Genomic DNA, 16,844 nt, shown 5'->3' with positions numbered 1-16,844 from the left:
AAAAAAAAGGAATGACTTCACTGGTGTGAAGTGCCTCCCCACACCTGCAAATAAAGCTCTGCTCCTTTCTCAGACAAAAAGAAATAAAACACAGCCCTGGTTTTGCACCAAGTGAAGGTGGGGAGGCCTGGGAGCCCCAGCTGCTCCCTGGCTCTTGACAAGGCAGTGTCCATGCAGTTGGCACTGAGTGTTTTCCAGTTTTTATCTTGCAAAAAGCAGAAGGGGATGCGTGGCAGAACTCTGTTCTTGGCTGCCTAAACTCTGTCCCAGCTTGGGAAATCCCTCCTGGGGCAGACCTGGCTCCTCCTGGACACCCCACAGGGGCCAAGGGCTCCCCAAGGCAGCCACTGGGACACAAAACCCGACAGGAATCCCTGTGGGACCTACTGGAAAACAGGGAAAAAAGAGGGGGAGCCCACCCAAACCCTGCTGTGGGGAGGGGTTTGTCAGCACAGGGCTAGAGCTGGGTGGGCACCAGTGCCACCAGTGAGTTCCCAGTGCCCCTGGGGGGATCCAGGTGTCCCTCACACAGGACATGGGACCAGAGGGGCTGTGGGGGCTGCAGCAGGACAGCAGGGCCAGGAGGACCCCCAGGAGTCCCAAAGCCACCACCCCAGCAGCCCTGGACTGCAGGGCAGCCAGGGGAGCCTGGTGCTCCGTGGGGCACAGCACCACAATCCCTGAGCATCCCTGGCCCCCTTCCACGGGGAGCTGGGTGGGCACCAGTGCCACCAGTGCCACCAGTCAGTTCCCAGTGCCCCTGGGGGAATCCAGGTGTCCCTCACACAGGACACGGGGCCAGAGGGGCTGTGGGGGCTGCAGCAGGACAGCAGGGCCAGGAGGACCCCCAGGAGTCCCAAAGCCACCACCCCAGCAGCCCTGGACTGCAGGGCAGCCAGGGGAGCCTGGTGCTCCGTGGGGCACAGCACCACAATCCCTGAGCATCCCTGGCCCCCTTCCACGGCAGCCCCCCAAAGTGGGACTGTCCCCTGCTCCAAGGCACGTCCTGACCCTCTGCCACCATCCCAGCACGAGGGGGGTCCCAGAGCCTCCAAAGGGGTCCCAGAGGGGAGCAGAGCAGAGCACAGCAGCCTCACACAAGCAGCTTGCAGAGGAAACCCAGCCTGGCTGGAGCCAACCCGGGCTGGGCCCGGCCAGGAGGGAGCCCTGGCACCACGGGGGTGTCACTTCTTCTCCAGGAAGGGCCCGAAGAGCCCCCAGTCAAAGGCCAGCATGGCCTGGGGGTTGGGCCTCTCCTTGGGCTTCTTGAAGTTGTCCCTGTGGGAGCGCAGAGCCCTCAGCACCTCCACGGGCTCTGTCCTGCCCGTGAACCTCTGCACGGCCTCCTCCCTGCAAGGGGACAGCCTGCTGAGCCCGGGGACAGCAGGGGACAGCAGGGCACCCCACCCTGCTCTGGGGTCACCCCGTGTCCGGGCAGCCTCCCCTCAGCCTGGCTGGGATTTCCCAGCAGGGTTTGGGATCGGGGATGGTGCAGGAGAGGAGGAGGAGGGGGTTTGGGAACAGGGATGGTGCAGGAGAGGAGGAGGAGGGGGATTGGGAACAGGGATGGTGCAGGAGAGGAGGAGGAGGGGGATTGGGAACAGGGATGGTGCAGGAGAGGAGGAGGAGGGGGTTTGGGAACAGTGAACCTCTGCACGGCCTCCTCCCTGCAAGGGGACAGCCTGCTGAGCCCGGGGACAGCAGGGGACAGCAGGGCACCCCACCCTGCTCTGGGGTCACCCCGTGTCCGGGCAGCCTCCCCTCAGCCTGGCTGGGATTTCCCAGCAGGGTTTGGGAACGGGGATGGTGCAGGAGAGGAAGAGGAGCGGGTTTGGGAACAGGGATGGTGCAGGAGAGGAAGAGGAGGGGGATTGGGAACGGGGATGGTGCAGGAGAGGAAGAGGAGCGGGTTTTGGGGCAGGATCCCAGCAGTGCTTACGTGACCCGCAGGAAGGGGTTGTACAGGAACTCCTCCTGCAGCGTGGAGGGCACCGTGGGCAGGTCCTCGTCATCCCTCTGCTGCCAGGGCACAGAGGTGTCCAAACCCACTGCCATCCCTCACCCTGCTCCCCACCTGGCACAGGGGGCACTGCCACTTACCTTGGCCCACGCCAGCTTCTCCTTCACCACTTCATTCTCTGGCTCCACCTTCAAGGCGAATTTGAGGTTCCTGACGGTGTATTCGTGGCCACAGAAAACCTTCTGCAGGAGGCAGCTGGCGTCAGACCCGCTGCCAGGGCAAGGCCCAGGCTGGAACCCCTGCCCTGAGCCCCCTCCCGGCCCCGGGAGCCCCCAGGGAGGGGAGGGCACTCACCGTGTCCATGGGCAGAGCCCCCAGGATCTGGGTGAGGTTGGTGTGCTGGGATGGGAACGGGACCGGGATGGGAACGGGAACGGGACTGGGAATGGGAATGGGAACGGGAACGGGGCTGGGAACGGGAATGGGACTGGGATTGGGAACGGGATTGGGACTGGAATGGGATTGAGAATGGGAATGGGACTGGGAATGGCAATGGGAACGGGAATGGGAACGGGACTGGGAACGGGAACGGGAATGGGATTGAGAGTGGGAACGGGAATGGGATTGGGACTGGGAACGGGAGTGGGAATGGGAATAGGATTAGGAATGGGACTGGGATTGGGACTGGGAACGAGACTGGGAATGGGAATAGGATTAGGAATGGGACTGGGATTGGGACTGGGAACGGGACTGGGAATGGGAACAGGATTAGGAATGGGACTGGGAACGGGACTGGGACTGGTGTTGGGAATGGGACTGGGAATGGGATCAGGACTGGGATTGAGACTGGGAATGGGATTGGGATCGGGAATGGGATTGGGACAGGAATTGGGACTGGGATTGGAATTGGGATTGGGCACCGTGCCCATGGGGACACAGCCACACCTACCAGTGGTGGTGGGTGGTGAGGATGGCCTTGAGCACCACGTCCTCCTTCCTGATGATCTCCAGCAGCTGAAAAGGACAGGGCAGAGTGGGAGGGCAGGGGAGGTGACACACACCCACACAGTGACATGTCCCCTGTGCCAGCAGCCAGGGGAACCCCCAAAATCCCCCAGAATCACACCCTGAGGAGCCACGGGCTGAGGGTGGGACACAGGCGTGACCCTGCCCGGGGCAGGGCGATGGCACCGCGCTCATTCCACGGCCACGGGGACATTCCTGGCCGGTGTTAAGGCACAGAGGGGAGCGCGGTGCCACCGCCACGCCAGGGACACCGTGCCACCCAGCCCGGCCACTCTCGGCGAGGCCAGCGGGCAGCGCCAGCCCCGGCCCGGCTCCCGGGGGCTCCGGATGCCGGGGGAACACCGGGGCTGCGGGAGGAAGGAAATGCCAGCACCAAACGCTGGAAACCCGCGACAGCGGAGGGCTGGCACCGGGACACCGGGCACGGCGACACGGGGGCAGGGAAGGGGCTGGCCGTGCATCCGCAGCGCTGGGTTTGGGGTGACCCCGCAGGGCTCGGGCATCCAGGGAAAGGCTCCCAGCCCCCAGCCCGGCACGGAGGGCTCCGTCCTGCCCGGGGATGCCCCGCCGAGGGGACAGCGCCACCGCCACCCCCCGCTCACCCTCTTGGGGACCGCGGCGTCCACGGCCACGGCGAGCCGGGTGCTCTCCTCGATCACCAGGTACATGTAGTTGTCCTCCAGCACGGAGATCACCTTCACCTTCATGGCCCGGGGCTGCGGGGCCCCGGCGCGGCCCCAGCGCCGCCACCGGGGCGGTGCCGCCGTGTGCGGGGCGGGACACGCAGCGCGGGGCGGGCGGAGCGCGCACGGCCCCGGCACGGCGGCAGGGCACAGCGACGGGACAGCGACGGGACAGCGAGGGGACAGCGACGGGACAGCGACGGGGGACAGCGAGGGGACAGCGAGGGGACAGCGACGGGACAGCGACGGGGACAGCGACGGGGACAGCGAGGGGACAGCGACAGGGGACAGCCCCGGGCTGCGGGGAGCAGGGGCACCCCCGGCCCTGCCCCCAAAATCAGCCCCGGGCCAGCGGGGGACGAGGAGATGCTGGCACTGGTGGCGCTGGTGGCACTGGTTGGTGGCGCTGGTGGCACTGGAGGGCAGCAGCAGCGCGGGGAGAAGGTGCAGAGCGGTGCCGGACACCGGAATTCGTGCTCCACCCACCCCGAGGGCAGGGAACCCAAAGGCACAGGGAGCTGAGCCGAGCCGAGCCGAGCTTCCCCAGCCGACACCAGCGCTGGGGCAGGGCTCACCATGGCCCCCACATGGAATTGGTGAGGTTGGAAAAGTCATCTGAGATGGGATCCAACCATTCCACCCAAAATCAAAGCCAGCACTGTCCCCTGTCCCCAAGTGCCACATGCCCAGGGCTGTTAAACCCCTCAGGGATGGGGACTCCACCCTGCCCTGGGCAGCTGGGCCAGGGCTGGGCAGCCCCTCCAGGAGGAAATTCTCCCAAAACCCCCCCTGAGCTGCCCTGGCCCAGCCTGAGGCCGTTCCCTCTCCTCCTGTCCCTGTTCCCTGGGATAAGATCCCAAATCCCCCCGGCTGTCCCCTCCTGGCAGGAGCTGTGCAGAGACTGAAATTGCCCCTGATCCCCCTTTTCTCCAGGCTGAGCCCCTCCCCAGCTCCCTCAGGGATTCTCCAGCCCTTTCCCAGCTCCCTCAGCCCCTCCTGGGGCTCCAGCCCTGTTCCCCTCCATGTCCCTCTTGTCCTTGCCCAAATGCCACTTGTGAGGAGGGATGGCACTCACAGGCAGCAAAACCAGAGCTGAACCCTCCCCGTTCCCCTTTCACAAAAACACAGCTGCCATTAAAGCCTGGGGACCCCACAATGCCACCCACCCAGCCCAGGATCAGGTAGAATGACACTTCCATTTGATTCCCTTCAATCTCCACTCCAAACCCAAGAAATCATTAAATCGGAGTTAACGACCTCTGCTTTCAGCTGTTTTTATTTCCCCTCTGCCCAGCCTCAGGACAGTCACACTCAGGAGTGGCAGCACAGCGTGCCAGGAGACACCACAGCTTCAGGCACCACTTTTCTCTCTGAACTACACAAAATTCAGCATTTTAAAGCAAATGGAGACCCGGTGCCACCCACATCCCTGCTCACCTGGGGACAGGTAACAGCTGCTCAGCTGCTGTCACTGCCAGGCCCCAGCCTGCTGCAGGGGTGTCACCACAGCCCAGGGGACAGCCACTCACCAGGAGTGGCAGGTCCTGCATTCTGAGCCAGCAGCCAGAGCCCTGGCACAGTCACACACAGGGCACAGGGGAGAGCAGGCAGCAGGTTCATGCAACAGCCTGGGGACCCACAGGGGGCAAGCACAGCAAAGCCTGGGGACAAGAGAGCAGCTGGGTGGCCCCAGAGCCACCCCAGAGCCAGAGCAGCCCGTGGAGCTCCCAGGTGACACCTGAGGCAGCACTGGCACTGCAGGTCTGGCCCTGGAGCTGGTTTAGTGGAGCAGGAGGACACTCAGAAGGTTGAAGAAGCAGCAAGGAGGAAACATTGGAATCTTCAGCTCTTGTGTTTGGTCTCTGCTTCACACAAAGATCTCAGTCCCAGAAAGGACAGGAGCTTCTTCCCAACCTCCAGGTTTGACCCTCCCAGTCTCACACCAGCACTTGCACAATGATCTGCAGGTGACACGTGACAGCTTGAGAGAGCAAGAGGAGGATAAATAATCTTCATCATAATATAAATATGCTGTAGAACATCTCAACAAGGGCAAAGTGCTTTTTTTTTCTTAATTAAAACAAAAAAAACCTAAAGAAAACCTGTCTCAACCACGACAGAAGATTTGACTCCTAAAACATCTGGAAGGTCTAAGTGACACTTGAAGTGGCAGTAAAGTGATGACTGAAGGGATGCAGGCAGGGCTCAGTCCTTGGGCACTCTGAAGTTGTCCTTCTCTTTCCTGATGGCCCCCATGACCCGCACAGGGTCGCTCTCCCCAGCGTGCTCCTGCACTGACTTCTCCCTGCCAGGAGGGAAGGGCAGGCTCAGGATGGAGCCCCAGCTCTGCAGGCACCAGGGTCAGGCTTCAAGGCTGGTTCAGCACCAGAGACTGGGCTCTGGCACAGCTCTCAGCCTGGCTCCAAGGCTCAGGAGGAAATGGCACTTTTGTGCCCCAGCAGAACCTGCTGGATGAGGGAACAGGACACACCAAAGGCTGTTCTGCCTCCTGAGTCAGGGAATGGTGCTCAGCAGCACCCCCAGATCCAGGACCCTTCTGCCAGGACAGCCAGTGAGAGCCTTGGAGGCCCTGGGACAGCTCTCCCTCCCACAGCCCCAGCAGCAGCCCCTACCTCACTCTCATGAAGGGGTTGTAGGTGAACTCCTCGGCGATGGTGGAGGGGATGGTGGGCTCTCCACTGTCGTACTGGGCCTGCAATGGGGGACACAGGGCTGCTCCACCAGGAATTCAGGGGAGCAGGGAGAGTCCTGGACACAACAGGAGTTTCCAGGCAGGGAACTTCTCCCCCAGGCAGCAAACTGTGGGCACAGCCAAACCCTGCTGCCCTGCAGCACAGCATCCTGCAGCTCCTGGCTCCTAACGCCCCATTCTCCCCAGCACTGTCCCCTCTCCTCCAGCTCCTCAGCAAGGCCCTGTGTGCAGGGAAGGAAGAGCAGCTCACCTTGGCCCAGGCCAGCTTCTCCTGGATGCTGGGGTTGCTGGGTTCCACGTGCCGAGCAAACTTGAGGTTGTTGATGGTGTACTCGTGGCCACAGTAAACCCTCTGGGAACAGGAAGGGACAGTGACACTGGGCACTGCAAAGCCACCAAGGGGGACTGCCAGGAACAACACACTCAACCCAACACCCCCACTGGGGACAGGCACAAGTGCCAGGACGAGCTTCCAGCTGAACAGGTGAGGGAGCCCCAAGTCCAGCTCAGCAGCCTTTAACAACCAGCCCTGCTCCTTCCCCACAAAGCACAGACACACTTGGGGCAGGTCAGTCCTTTCCAGGGCACTGCAGCTCTCCAGCCCCCCAGAATTCCTGCAGGCATCCATCCCCTGCACACAGCAGTCTCTCTGCACAGCCTCAGGGTGTTTCTCTGCTTTGTGTGCTGCTTTGGGCTGGCTCACTCACACCAAAGGAGAGGTTTGTACCGTTCTGGGGTCCAGGCTGCCCAAAATCTCAATCAGTGCCTTGTACATCTCCTCCGGGGTGCCCTCGAAGAACTTCCCACAGCCAGCCACGAACAGGGTGTCACCTGCAGGGGTGGCATGGCATCAGGGCCACAGCAGGCTGAGGGCTCAGCCCTGGCACTGCTGCCCCAGCGCTGAGCACGGGGACAGCCAGGCTGTGCCACTGCGTGCCACACCAACGCTGGGGGCAGGGAGCATCACCAGGCACCTCCTGCCAGCACCTCCTGCCTGGGGGCAGCCCCTGTCCCCTGCTGTCCCTCCTGCAGGGGACAAGGAAAGCTTGTTCTTTGCTGTGAAACTGAACAAAGATGAGTCGCCTCTATTTTCTCCCCAGTGCTCCTTGAAATCATGTTTAAGGCTCTTTCTCTTCCATGCAGGAGGTTCTGTGGGCTCTGGAGAACACAGGGATGAAGCACAGCCCCAGGGAAGGGGAATCCTTCTCCCCAAGCCAGGATCCAGGCCCTGGCCACCAGCATGGAGCACAGCCCTCTCTGATCCCCTATTCTCTCCTCTCTCTGCTGTCAGACATGAGCACAGATATATGGAAAAGCAACAGGGTTTGGGATCAGCCAGTTTGGCCTGAGACAGGAAACCAACAGCTCTTTTTTCACAAAAAAAAAAAAAGCTGGATGTAGGACTCATCCAGGGCTCGCTCCTGATGCCTGCAGGGTGTGCAGCCCTGGCTTACACATCCACAGGGGCTTCCCCAGCTCCACCTACAGCTCCTGCTTGGGAAGGGGAGCAAGGCGTGCATGTTCAGCAGCTGCCCTGGCAGGAAGGGAGGGAGGCACATCCAGAGCAACAGGCACCCAGGCAGAGAGGGGCAGCTTCTGTTTTTGCAAGGGAACCTCCCAACTCCTCACCTGTAAAAACTGCAGGTGGCTCGGAGCTATTTGGCTTAGTCACATAATAACAGATGTGGCCCGAGGTGTGACACGGCGTACTGAGGCATTTCACACTTAGAGATCCCACCTGGGAAGAAGGCAGAACACTAAAGCTGAAGCTGCAATGGCATGGTTAGAAAAGAATTGCTACTCTTAGTGCTCTAATGGCCCTAAACTTGCCCCAGTGTGGTCGGGAAGCAGCAGCTCTGCTCCTGGGAGAGCCCAGGAGGGAGGGCTGCCAGGGAGCTGCTCCTCCAAGCAGGTGTCCTGACAAAGGGAACTGCCAGATCCTTCCATTTCCATGCTCAGGGACTCAAAGCCTGGCTGGCAGCAAGAGCCAACAGAGAATCCTAAACAAAGCTGATGGAGCGTGAAAAAAGCTCCAAACAGAAATGGAGCTGAAGGGGAGAAGTGGATGGCACTGAGGGAAAGGCAAGGAATCAACACAGCCTCATCTGCCCACCTTCCTGTGCTGCCCCTCCCGGGCTGCACCCCGGGCCAGCAGTGCCCTTCACGCCTGCCTGTTCCTGTCCCAGCAGTGCTGTCACCTGCCAGCTGTGCTGCAAGCAGGGCACAGCCAGGCAGCAGCTGGCACTGCTGTGCTCACCCCACCTTCCAGCTGGCACCCCCAGGAACACCTGGGTCTGCTCTCCTGGATGTCACTGTGCTCCTGGCAGAGCACAATCCCTGCCCTGTCACACTGTCCCTGTCTGTCACACTGTCCCTGTCACACTGTCCCTGCTCTGTCACACAATCCCTGGCCCTGTCACACTGTCCCTGCTCTGTCACGCAATCCCTGGCCCTGTCACACCGTCCCTGTTACACTGTCTCTGTTCTGTCACACAGTCCCTGCCCTGTCACAAAATCCCTGGCCCTGTCACACTGTCCCTCCTGTCACACTGTTCCTGTCCTGTCACACAATCCCTGCCCTGTGACACTGTCTCTGTCCTGTCACACAGCTCCTGTCACACAGTTCCTGCCCTGTCACACTGTCCCTGGCCCTGTCACACTGTCCCTGTCCTGTCACACAGCCCCTCCTGTCACACTGCCCCTCCTGTCACACTGTCCCTGGCCCTGTCACACTGTCCCTGTTACACTGTCTCTGTCTTGTCACACTGTCCCTGCCCTGTCACAAAATCCCTGCCCTGTGACACTGTCTCTGTCCTGTCACACAGCTCCTGTCACACAGTTCCTGCCCTGTCACACTGTCCCTGGCCCTGTCACACTGTCCCTGTCCTGTCACACAGCCCCTCCTGTCACACTGCCCCTCCTGTCACACTGTCCCTGGCCCTGTCACACTGTCCCTGTCACACTGTCCCTGCCCTGTCACACTGTCCCTGTCCTGTTACACTGTCCCTGTCACCCTGTCCCTGCCCTGTGACACTGTCCCTGCCCTGTCACACTGTCCCTGTCACACTGTCCCTGCTCTGTCACACAATCCCTGGCCCTGTCACACTGTCCCTGGCCCTGTCACACTGTCCCTGTCCTGTCACACAGCCCCTCCTGTCACACTGCCCCTCCTGTCACACTGTCCCTGGCCCTGTCACACTGTCCCTGTCACACTGTCCCTGCCCTGTCACACTGTCCCTGCCCTGTCACACTGTCCCTGTCACACTGTCCCTGCCCTGTCACACTGTCCCTGTCCTGTCACACAGCCCCTCCTGTCACACAGCTCCTGCCCTGTCACACTGCCCCTGTCACCCTGTCCCTGCCCTGTCCCCCAGCTGCACAGGGACCCCCAGCATGTCCCAGCTGCCCCAGTGCTGCCCTCACACAAGGCAGAGGGGTCGCAGTCCCAGAGCTGGAAAACGGTGCCAGCTGCACTTCAGCCATCCCCCACAGCCCAGGGGAGTTCAGAGCTGCCCAGCCCAGGTGGGCACACAGCTGTGCCACAAGGAGGGGACGCCCCTTTACCTTGAGAGCTGTCAGGTGGGACACTCTCTGGGTCAGGGCCCCCACCCTGCTGTCCCCCCCGTAGACGCGCAGCCCCGGCTCCATCTTCACCAGCTTCTCATTGCCTCCAGCATGGTCCCTGGAAGGGGAAAAAGGGATTTGGGGAGGGATGAACACAGATTTATGGTCGTGGGGAGGGCAGGGGTAAGCTCCAGGGGATCACTTCTGAGCCAGCCTCTCCCAGGATCTGTCACTCCTCACAGCCAAGGACAGCTCATGACAACAGGAGTGGAGATAATTTCTCCAGTAATTAGGGCAGTCAGAGGGGGAATCAATCCCTGACAAGTCCATCCCCAGTTGGGAAACAGCAGCCTTAGGGGCTCCCAGTGACCTCTGCAGCAAGTGGGGCAGGGAGGGAATGGGGTGAGTGGAAAATGTGCAATCCAGCATCCCACAAAACACAGGGAGCAGGCACACAGCTACCCCAGAGCCCAGCACTGCTGTGCTGCTGGTTTGTCCAGCTCAGGGCTGGTTGTTTCACTCTCCAGAGTGACCCACAGACAGGTTACTACAGCAAAACATTCATTTTACAGCCCTGGCAGAGCTGGTCTGCAGCTGTGTGATCCTCCCACAATGCTGACTGCAGGACGCCTCGCGGGCCTGTCCTGGCACCTCAGCACCAATGGGCTCCCTCCCACACCCAGGCACTGCAAAAATCTGCATTTTAAAGGTGAAAGGCACTGCCACACAGCTCTGCACAAGGCATCTGGTCAGAGCAAGGCCAGAGGAATGAGCTCTGATCCTTCTGCTCACGCCTTTGCTGCTCAGAGGTCACCTGGGCCGTGTGTGAGGGACCAGCACAGGCTGCTCACCAGTGGTGGTGGGTGGTCAGGACAGTGGTCAGCTTCACTCCGTGCTTTTTGACTGCATCCAAAACCTGCAGGAGGGACACAGGAGGAGAGTCACACCGTGGCAGGAGCTGGCAGCACCCCTGGTGGCACCTGGGCACGAGGAGTGAGAGCCCCAGCAGCCCTGCAGGAGCTCACCCCACCCAGGCTGGAGGCAGAGAGCAGCACGCGAGCCCTGACCCAGCCCCAAGCCCCATCTCCCTTTTCTGCCCTACATCAAATTAAGGCCAAAATCCCAAACCAGGTCAGCAATTCCTGGGGTGAGTGAGGGACACAGCAACCCCTGGAATGAGGGACAGCAATCCCTGGGGTGAGGGACAGCAATCTTTAGGGTGAGTGAGGAACACAGCAACCCCTGGGGTGAAGGACAAAGAAATCCCTGGGGTGAGTGAGGGACACAACAATCCCTGGAGTGAAGAAGGAACACAAACTCCTGAGGTGAGTGAGGGACACAGCAATCCCTGGGTGGGTGAGTGAGGGAGGGAGGGAGGGACACAGCAAACCCTGGAGTGAAGGAGGGACACAACAATCCCTGGGGTGAGGGACACAGCAACCCCTGGATGAGTGAGGGAGGGACACAGCAATGCTGGGGTGACCCCTGGCTGTCCCTTCCAGCCTTTCCCCCACACCTGAGGCAGCCTGGGGCTCGTTCCCTCCTGGAAGGACATCCTGGAAAGCCATCCCAGAGCCAGGGGGGTGTTACCTTCTGGGGCTGCACGGGGTCAACTATGGCAGCCTCCCTGGTGTCCTGGTCGATGAGCAGGTACATGTAGTTGTCGGTGAGGGCTGGCAGGATTTCCACCTTCATGTCGGCCTGCCTCACTGTCCTGGGCTCCCTCAGCTCGTGCTCTGTGTGCAGGAATTTAGCTCGCAGCTGTGCTGGACCTGGGCACCCAAAAACAGCCCGAGCTCAGCCCTGGGAGGGGCACAGGGGGGACAGGGCACGGCAGGTGCCCCAGCTCACAGCACAGCCCCAGCTGCCTCCTCCACACACGAGGAGAGAGGCCACCCTGGTGGCCCTCAAGGCTCTGGGTGCTGCACAGCTGCCCCAAGAAGGACAGCACACTTTGTTTTCCACGCAGGGACAACTTTGACTTGCATCAGAGAGGAGATTTCAAGGGGCAGGAGAGCAGAATGGAGCTGGCCAAAGGTCAGCCTGGGACAGTGACTTTGCAAAAAAAGGTACAAAGGACACGTCAGAGCCAAAAAACAAAAAGGAAGGAGGGCAAAAACAAAAAGGAGAAATACAGAAATACACACACTGCTCCGACAGAAATATCCAGTTTGTATTTCTGGGGGAAATGTCATCCTGCACTGCACAAGGAGAGAAAACAAGGGAGGAAGGCTCCCTACCCGGCCAGGTAACTCAGGGCTCTTACTCATGCCCTGATGCAACAGCAGAGCTTCCATGTTTGCTTTTGGTTCAATGTTTAATCAGATCCAAGAAGCCAATTCCAGATGCAAATAAGCTGGGCTCCACTGCTCAGTGCACAGAAACAACAGGCTCTCACAGAAACAACAACCCTGAGAGGTGTTACACACAAACTGAAGGAAGGGAAGCAAAGCCAGCGAGCTCTGGCACTGCTGGGGCCCTGCAGGGCAGAGCAGAGCTCAGACCCTGGCAGCTTTGGGGTGCCAGTCCCTGCAGGGCAGAGCTCTGCTCAGACCCTGGCAGGTTTGGGATCCCAGTCCCTGCAGGGCAGAGCAGAGCTCAGACCCTGGCAGGTTTGGGGTGCCAGTCCCTGCAGCTCAGAGCTCTGCTCAGACCCTGGCAGGTTTGAGGTGCCAGTCCCTGCAGGGCAGAGCAGAGCTGAGACCCTGGCAGGTTTGGGGTGCCAGTCCCTGCAGGGCAGAGCAGAGCTCAGACCCTGGCAGGTTTGGGGTGCCAGTCCCTGCAGGGCAGAGCTCTGCTCAGACCCTGGCAGGTTTGGGGTGCCAGTCCCTGCAGGGCAGAGCTGAGCTCAGACCCTGGCAGGTTTGGGGTGCCAGTCCCTGCAGGGCAGAGCAGAGCTCAGACCCTGGCAGGTTTGGGGTGCCAGTCCCTGCAGGGCAGAGCAGAGCTCAGACCCTGGCAGGTTTGGGGTGCCAGTCCCTGCAGGGCAGAGCAGAGCTCAGACCCTGGCAGGTTTGGGGTGCCAGTCCCTGCAGCTCAGAGCTCTGCTCAGACCCTGGCAGGTTTGAGGTGCCAGTCCCTGAAGGGCAGAGCAGAGCTCAGACCCTGGCAGGTTTGGGGTGCCAGTCCCTGCAGCTCAGGAACTGCTGCCTGAGCACCCACGAGGTGTTTGCACAAGCCACAGGTGCCTGTGCTGGCTCAGACCCATTTTATTCTGCACCACTGACTCTGCCAAAGGCTCCTGACTTTCCTGCTTGGCCACCTCCCTCGGTGGCACAGGGAGGGTCCCCGTGCTGCTGCTCACCCTGTCCCACTGTCCCCACCCCTGATAAGAGCAGCTCTGCAGGAGCCCCACAGTCCTGCAGATCTGCTGCCAGCCCAGCCCAGGCACAGGGAGCTCTCAGGGCCCTCTGGCACAACCCTCCTGCCCAGAGCTTCTTCCCCTTCCACCATCTCTGCTCATGAGGGAAGGGAAACCACTGAAATTAAACATAGTGCTCAAAAAAAAAACAACCAAAAATCTAAAGCACAATGCAACAGGCATGCACTGGGTATTTACAGGATTGGGAGAAGCATCCCTACCTGCAGTGCTCCTCTGGAGAAGACTCCTTTCAAAAAAAGAACACCAAAAAAACCAAAAACCCAAAGCACAATGCAACAGCATGCACTGGGTATTTACAGGACTGGGAGAAGCATCCCTACCTGCAGTGCTCCTCTGGAGAAGACTCCTTTCAAAAAAAGAACACAAAAAAACCCCTTACTATTCTTTGATGGGGGAAAAAAATGCCCAAAAAACAACTGCTCGCCAACAGGGAGAACTTTTGGATGCTGTCAGTCACAAGAGTTATCTATACTGGGTGTTTATGTGCAGGCCAGACACCAACTAGGAAAAAAAATACAACCAAACAAAAGAAAACAACCCAACCCTAACTTAAAGGAAATATTCACATACTTAATATGCTTCTTTCCTATGAACCATCTCCAACCTTGGCCCGGATCCCACAGTCTCTTTGCGTGTGTAATTTGCAATTCTTACCAAACAAACAAACAAGCTGCACCACATAAGGAAATGGTTCCAAACATGTAATTTCAACAAAGGGATGAGAAAACATCCACCAAGAATGAAACTCACCGTGTTGTGAGTTGCCATGTGCAGCTCAGGACAGAGCAGCCCTGCTCAGACCTGTCCAGCCCAGACCGTGTCACACACACAGCTCTGCCCAGAATTCATTAATTCATTAATTAATTCATTAATTCACACACACAGCTCTGCCCAGTGACTCCCCTCTGGCCCAGCTCTGTCCCAGCCTGGAGCAGAGGAGTGGGAGCTGGGCTCGTGGGATGGATCAGGGCACAGCTGAAGTGTTGATGCCAGCTGGGCACTGACAGCACGCAGGTTCCCTCAGAACCCGGCTGCTTCCTGCACTGCCTCCACAACGTCTGGGGTTACTCACTTTATTACATAAAAGAGTGGAAAATTCCCGTTCAGAGCGGGGCTGTCACTCAGGAATGACTGCACGCCCAGCTGCTGTGCTGCCCCACCAGAACCACGCTCACTCCTCACACTCGGCAGGGATTTTTGGGATACCCAGAGAGTTTGTGGCTCCAAGAAATGGGTGCGAAGCCAGGGCAGCTCCCAGGACCAGCAGGGTGGAAGGGGCAGATCCCAGGAGCAGATCCCAGGGCCGGCATGGTGGAAGGGGCAGATCCCAGGAGCAGATCCCAGGGCCGGCAGGGTGGAAGGGGCAGATCCTGGGGGCAGCTCCCAGGGCCGGCAGGGTGGAAGGGGCAGATCCTGGGGGCAGATCCCAGGGCCGGCAGGGTGGAAGGGGCAGATCCCAGGAGCAGATCCCAGGGCCGGCAGGGTGGAAGGGGCAGATCCCAGGACCTCCGGAGCTGCCACAGCTCGGGCTGGCACTGCCACCCTGCAGCTGCGGCACTGTCCGGGTCCTCACTCATCACAGCCACGTCTTAAACGCCCAGTGATGCAAAACCACCTGGGGACACCTCCCAGAGGGCCCAGGGCAGGCTCCGAGGATCAGGCCCGAAATGCAGCCGCAGACTCGGACGGAGTGCGGTCGGTTCCGTCACCGGTGCGAGCTGTCACCGCCGCCCGGCCCCCCCCTCCTCCCCGAGCACTGACCGCCCTCCGGGGCTCCGCGGGGCCTCCGCGACGGGCTCGGCCCGGCTCGGCCCGGCTGCAGCCCAGCAGCTGCCGGCCTGCTCGGGCCGCGAGGCACCCACGGGCCCGGCCCCCGGCCCGCCCGCTCGGCCCGCGGAGGAGGAGCGGCAGCAGCGGCCCGGCAAGGACGCGGCAAGGGCGGCCATGGGCAGCTCCAAACCGCTGTCCCGCTTCTGGGAGTGGGGCAGGAACATCGTGTGCGTGGGGCGCAACTACGCGGAGCACGCCAAGGAGATGGGCAGCGCCCTGCCCGCCGAGCCGCTCTTCTTCCTCAAGCCCTCCTCGGCCTACGTGCGGGAGGGGTCCCCCATCGTGCGGCCCCACTACTGCCGCAACCTGCACCACGAGGTGGAGCTGGGGGTGCTCATCGGCCGCAGGGCGCAGGCCGTGCCGCCGGACGCGGCCATGGAGCACGTGGCGGGCTATGCCCTGTGCCTGGACATGACGGCCCGCGACACCCAGGAGGAGTGCAAGAAGAAGGGGCTGCCCTGGACCTTGGCCAAAGGGTTCGGCTCGTCCTGCCCCGTCAGTGAGTTCGTGCCCAAGGAGAAGATCCCGGACCCGCACAAGCTGCAGATCTGGCTGAAGGTGAACGGGAAGCTGAGGCAGGAGGGGGACACCTCCTCCATGATCTTCTCCATCCCTTACCTGATCAGCTACATCAGCCACGTGTTCGCCTTGGAAGAAGGGGACTTGATTCTCACGGGCTCTCCCAAAGGAGTGGGGTCCGTGGAGGCCAACGATGAGATCGAGGCGGGGATCAGGGACGTGGTGTCCATGAAGTTCAGGGTGGCACAGGGCGCGGCCCCCGGGAGCACAAAACGTGTTTGACTGCCACAGCCCCGTTGCCACCGAGGCTTCAGCACTCCTGAGTCCAGCCCAGCCTGGAGCAGGTGCAGCCCAGAAGCTCCAGATGCCAAAATTTACTTCCAAAACCATACCTGGGAACTGGCAATGGAGACATTGGAGAGGGGAATGGGCCTGGCTGTCCTTCTGTGTGTGCTTCTCTTCTGCTGATGCTTTGAGTATGGCCTTAAAATAAAAATTACTGATCAAAACAATTCAAGTGATGATGTAGGAGCTAAGGCTCAGCTGTGCTGTGGAGAATCAAAGGTTTATGTGTGGATGTGGAACCCTAAATCAAGAATTGCAGCTTCAGAAAGAGTTTCCTCTACAAGAGAAAGATGTTTGATTGTTTGGATTAATTTTGTGATTCCTCCCTGCTTTTTTCAAACACACAAATTAAAGAAGGATGGCTTTTCCTCCCACTCCAGGGGGCAGAGGCAGCAGGAAGTGTGCCAGATGTTTGGCAGATTTGTTTTTTTTCCCTAAACTGAGCTTGAAATATGTTCTAAAAGTGAAATAATGCAAAATGATCAAGAATAAAGAAGCATGTGGGTAAAGATCACCACCAGGCTTTTATTTTGACTGATTTCAATGTATTTTTAGTAAAACTGTAGCTGCAGCAGTGCTGTTACCCAGTGCAGTGCAGCAGTTGGAGTTTTTAAGTGTTTGCAGCTGCTAAAAGCCACGCTGGGTAACTTTCCCCAGTTCCCAGCTCCAGCTGCTCCAGCACTCCCCACTGGTTTGCATGACAGCGAGTTCTCTTTCAATTCAACAGAGCAAGTTGTAAAATATAATTTAAAAAATCCTCCCCGTGCAAACATCAAAACCTAGATTTTCAAAGGTTGCACAGAACTGGTTCATTTCTAACAA

The 16,844-nt window shown here is 59.8% G+C and overlaps 2 protein-coding genes and 1 long non-coding RNA gene across 10 annotated transcripts; 1 reads left to right on the top strand and 2 right to left on the bottom strand.

Annotated features, from left to right (window-relative positions):
* Positions 1–715: 715 nt before the first annotated feature.
* HAGH (hydroxyacylglutathione hydrolase) lies at positions 716–15,108 on the bottom strand. 7 transcript variants are annotated; one of them, XM_039732564.1, is made up of 10 exons: positions 14,079–14,162; positions 13,649–13,674; positions 11,537–11,718; positions 10,798–10,862; positions 9,947–10,064; positions 8,012–8,120; positions 7,110–7,213; positions 2,101–2,202; positions 1,940–2,019; positions 716–1,350 (listed from the first exon to the last, which is right to left on the bottom strand). In XM_039732564.1, the coding sequence occupies exons 3-10, from the start codon at positions 11,639–11,641 to the stop codon at positions 1,185–1,187; spliced, it is 849 nt and encodes a 282-aa protein (XP_039588498.1). In that variant the 5' UTR covers positions 11,642–11,718; positions 13,649–13,674; positions 14,079–14,162; the 3' UTR covers positions 716–1,184. The 7 variants fall into 7 exon arrangements, with proteins under 7 accessions (XP_039588498.1, XP_039588494.1, XP_039588497.1 ...); XM_039732560.1 differs by lacking the exons at positions 716–1,350; positions 1,940–2,019; positions 2,101–2,202; positions 13,649–13,674 and adding exons at positions 4,919–5,974; positions 6,303–6,382; positions 6,633–6,734; positions 14,944–14,975; XM_039732559.1 differs by lacking the exons at positions 716–1,350; positions 1,940–2,019; positions 2,101–2,202 and adding exons at positions 4,928–5,974; positions 6,303–6,382; positions 6,633–6,734.
* On the bottom strand, positions 2,362–4,432 carry LOC120513296. Of its 2 annotated transcripts, none has more exons than XR_005630235.1 (3): positions 3,589–4,432; positions 2,910–2,974; positions 2,362–2,399 (listed from the first exon to the last, which is right to left on the bottom strand). It is a non-coding gene; the product is annotated as an uncharacterized LOC120513296 (long non-coding RNA). The 2 variants fall into 2 exon arrangements; XR_005630236.1 differs by lacking the exon at positions 2,362–2,399 and adding an exon at positions 2,409–2,429.
* Positions 15,109–15,205: 97 nt separating the features above from the next.
* On the top strand, positions 15,206–16,536 carry FAHD1 (fumarylacetoacetate hydrolase domain containing 1). The gene has a single exon (XM_039732565.1). The coding sequence runs from the start codon at positions 15,273–15,275 to the stop codon at positions 15,957–15,959; it is 687 nt and encodes a 228-aa protein (XP_039588499.1). The 5' UTR covers positions 15,206–15,272; the 3' UTR covers positions 15,960–16,536.
* Positions 16,537–16,844: the final 308 nt, after the last annotated feature.

This window comes from Passer montanus, unplaced genomic scaffold (assembly GCF_014805655.1).
Source record: "Passer montanus isolate IOZ18808 unplaced genomic scaffold, ASM1480565v1 scaffold8, whole genome shotgun sequence".
In the NCBI taxonomy this organism is placed as follows: Eukaryota; Metazoa; Chordata; class Aves; order Passeriformes; family Passeridae; genus Passer; species Passer montanus.
The sequence above is the reverse complement of the archived record's forward strand: the minus strand, read 5'-3'. Positions and strand labels throughout refer to the sequence as shown.

What these genes read in the sequence shown, in the direction of transcription:
- FAHD1 (XM_039732565.1), top strand. Translation starts at nt 15,273, where the DNA reads ATGGGCAGCTCCAAACCGCTGTCCCGCTTCTGGGAGTGGGGCAGGAAC.
- HAGH (XM_039732564.1), bottom strand. Translation starts at nt 11,641, where the DNA reads ATGAAGGTGGAAATCCTGCCAGCCCTCACCGACAACTACATGTACCTG. An exon ending in ACCCCGTGCAGCCCCAGAAG is followed by an intron (nt 10,863 to 11,536) that starts GTAACACCCCCC and finishes TCCCTCCTGCAG; the next exon opens with GTTTTGGATGCAGTCAAAAA. An exon ending in AACCCCTTCCTGCGGGTCAC is followed by an intron (nt 1,351 to 1,939) that starts GTAAGCACTGCT and finishes GTCCCCTTGCAG; the next exon opens with GGAGGAGGCCGTGCAGAGGT.